Here is a 2,500-nt window from a genome sequence, read left to right on the forward strand (position 1 = left end):
TAGGAAGGTGTAGGAAGGAATTCAGAAGGATGCAGGACTCACCTGTTACTCTGAACACCTTGATATTAAACTCAGGTAAGGTGTACTGGGGAGGTAAAGGGAAGGAGGCTAAGGAACACTAGCACCTGTCTTTTAGCATGCTCAGTGTCTCAGAGTGTAAGACTCCTCTATTACCTTGCTACCAGGTGAATGTGGAGTCTGTCAGCCTGAGGGAGGGCAGGGTAGGGAACAGTAACATGCCCGAGGGTACATGCTGAGCGGCGCCGCCATGCAAGCGTCCTCTACCATCATGCAAGTGTACTACGAGGGAACTGTACTGTACGACCCATTCATGGTTACTCACTTCCAGAAACAGGCCACGCTCTGCAAACTGTTGACTAGCAATCGCCCGTTTGGCCTGCACCTGTTGATGGGTATACAGTGGTGTTAGGGTGGCACTGAGGCTACACGGGGAGGCACTAACACTTGGCACCACTCTTGGCACTCATAGCTGCCACTCCACCTCCACTCCCCGCCAGCCTCGGTGTGCCCTAGTGGAGGGGGGAGGGGGAGGTGTACCTGGAAATCATCTCAGGTACACACCCGTCAGGTACAGCAAGGTAAACACTGGGGGTTGCTGCAGGCGTCCTTCAGGCTCTCCCTTGTACCTCCTCTGTTTTGATCTTGTGTGGACGTGTTTTGTAAAGGACTGCAGGAGGTAATGAGTGAGCCTGAAGCATTCCTGGGTATTATGAGGCGTTATGGAAGCTGGGGGGTGAGGGAGTGAGGGAGTGAGGGAGAGAATTATGACAACTCGTTCAAATAGATAAAAATAGGGAGGACATCACGAATCACCTGCAAAATGTCACGCTTTGATCACATTGGGTATTATTCTCGGCACTCGTATGATTAGTAGCATTAGTGGACTGACTGCTGTTATTATGGCTGCCTCTTTAGTGGAGTTAATAGTAAGCCAGTGGAGGGAGTGGTAAACATGCAAACCATCCAGCCTTCAATCCACGGCCATCCATCCACACTTGCCTGGCGGGGAAGCTGAGCCGAATGCAAAAATGTACATATAAAAAGCTGTCGAGGGAAGGAGGAATTACAAAAAAGGTGCAAAAAATATACAAAAAAATGTCGAGGGAAGGAATAGGGTAAAAATAGATAAAAAAAATTGTCTTCACCTTTACCTTTTCTTTACCTGTGCGACATTAGTGAGCAAAGCATGTACCTGTGTGGTGGTGGTGGTGGTGGTGGTGGTGCTGGCACACAAGGAAACACGCACCCACACGCACGCACACAGGAAACATGTGTGTGATTTGCTCTCCATTACTGCTTGAGAAACACTTCCTCGTGCGTATGTATTCGTGTGTACTTAAATGGCGAGTGAGTGAATGAGTGAGTGAGTGAGTGGGTGAGTTAATGAGTGAGTGAGTGGGTGAGTTAATGAGTGAGATTACATATGAAGCTCTTACTTGAAATTGAAATGGTCACTCGTTTTCTTCATAAATTTTCGTTGTAATTATTCGAGTCCCTTCTCTTCTGTTTCGTTTCGTTTCGTTTCGTTTCGTTTCGCGTCTCGTTCCGCGTCACACAAGCCACGTTTTCTCCAGGATTCCATGTAGCATTCCTGCTCTGCGCCTTCCCTTGCCACCGAGCATCGCGTTCGAGGAAATTTAAACTAAAGTAACGAACAATTGAAGCCATTAACTCAGCCAGCTTATCTCATACTCAAACTAGGCATTTTCTTAATTAATACAAGTGATGATGAAAAATTTAATTATTCAGCAGTATTCTCATTTCACACGACTTTTCCTCCTCCTCCTCCTCCTCCTCCTCCTCCTCCTCCTCCTCCTCCTCCTCCTCCTCCATGTTGCTAGTGGCGGATACGACAACGAAACGCAAATAATGTAGGTCATGCACATAGCCAAATAGCAAGGTGTGTGTGTGTGTGTGTGTGTGTGTGTGTGTCTAAGTCATTTAATTAAGAAATGTGCCTACGTCAGTTTGTTTGTACCTTACTGTTTTTAATTGTCGTGCATATACTATTTTGTAGTATTTTATAGCATTTTGTCCTTCACTCCTTTCCTCTCTCTTTCCCTTTGGCTCTCCCTTTCGTCAGTTCAGGTCTTAGTTTGAATTTGTCTTGTTTTCCCTGCATTTTACCCGTTATTTATGTCTTCATCTTTAGTTATGGTTAGGTTAGTATTTTCAGTCGTTCTCTCTCTCTCTCTCTCTCTCTCTCTCTCTCTCTCTCTCTCTCTCTCTCTCTCTCTCTCTCTCTCTCTCTCTCTCTCTCTCGCCCTCTGCATTTAATATGTCGCCATCGTTCAATTAGTTCTCGCACCTCAAGCACCATAACTCAGCAGACGTTCTCCATATCAATTATTGGTGCCATTCCCTCACGTCCCACCCGGTGCAGCCTTCACCTTTCTCTTTAATAATCAACAAAAAACAAATATTTTCCCACTAAACCACCTCTTTTCAAGCGTTAAGATACACGAACCTATCTCCTTGA

The 2,500-nt window shown here is 46.0% G+C and overlaps 1 protein-coding gene across 5 annotated transcripts in view; it reads right to left on the minus strand.

The window, feature by feature from the left end:
- LOC135091703 (transcription factor AP-2-epsilon-like) overlaps positions 1-2,500 on the minus strand; it is a 161,984-nt gene that overhangs the window by 62,163 nt on the left and 97,321 nt on the right. For 4 of the 5 annotated variants that reach the window (XM_063989598.1, XM_063989603.1, XM_063989602.1 and 1 more), the window contains exon 5: positions 344-403. The exons of the other annotated variant lie outside the window; for it this stretch is intronic. In XM_063989598.1, the coding sequence (XP_063845668.1) occupies positions 344-403 (60 nt within the window). The remainder of the gene's footprint in view (positions 1-343; positions 404-2,500) is intronic. 5 annotated transcript variants of the gene reach the window in all.

The sequence above is a fragment of the Scylla paramamosain genome, chromosome 38 (assembly GCF_035594125.1).
Source record: "Scylla paramamosain isolate STU-SP2022 chromosome 38, ASM3559412v1, whole genome shotgun sequence".
Taxonomy (NCBI): Eukaryota; Metazoa; Arthropoda; class Malacostraca; order Decapoda; family Portunidae; genus Scylla; species Scylla paramamosain.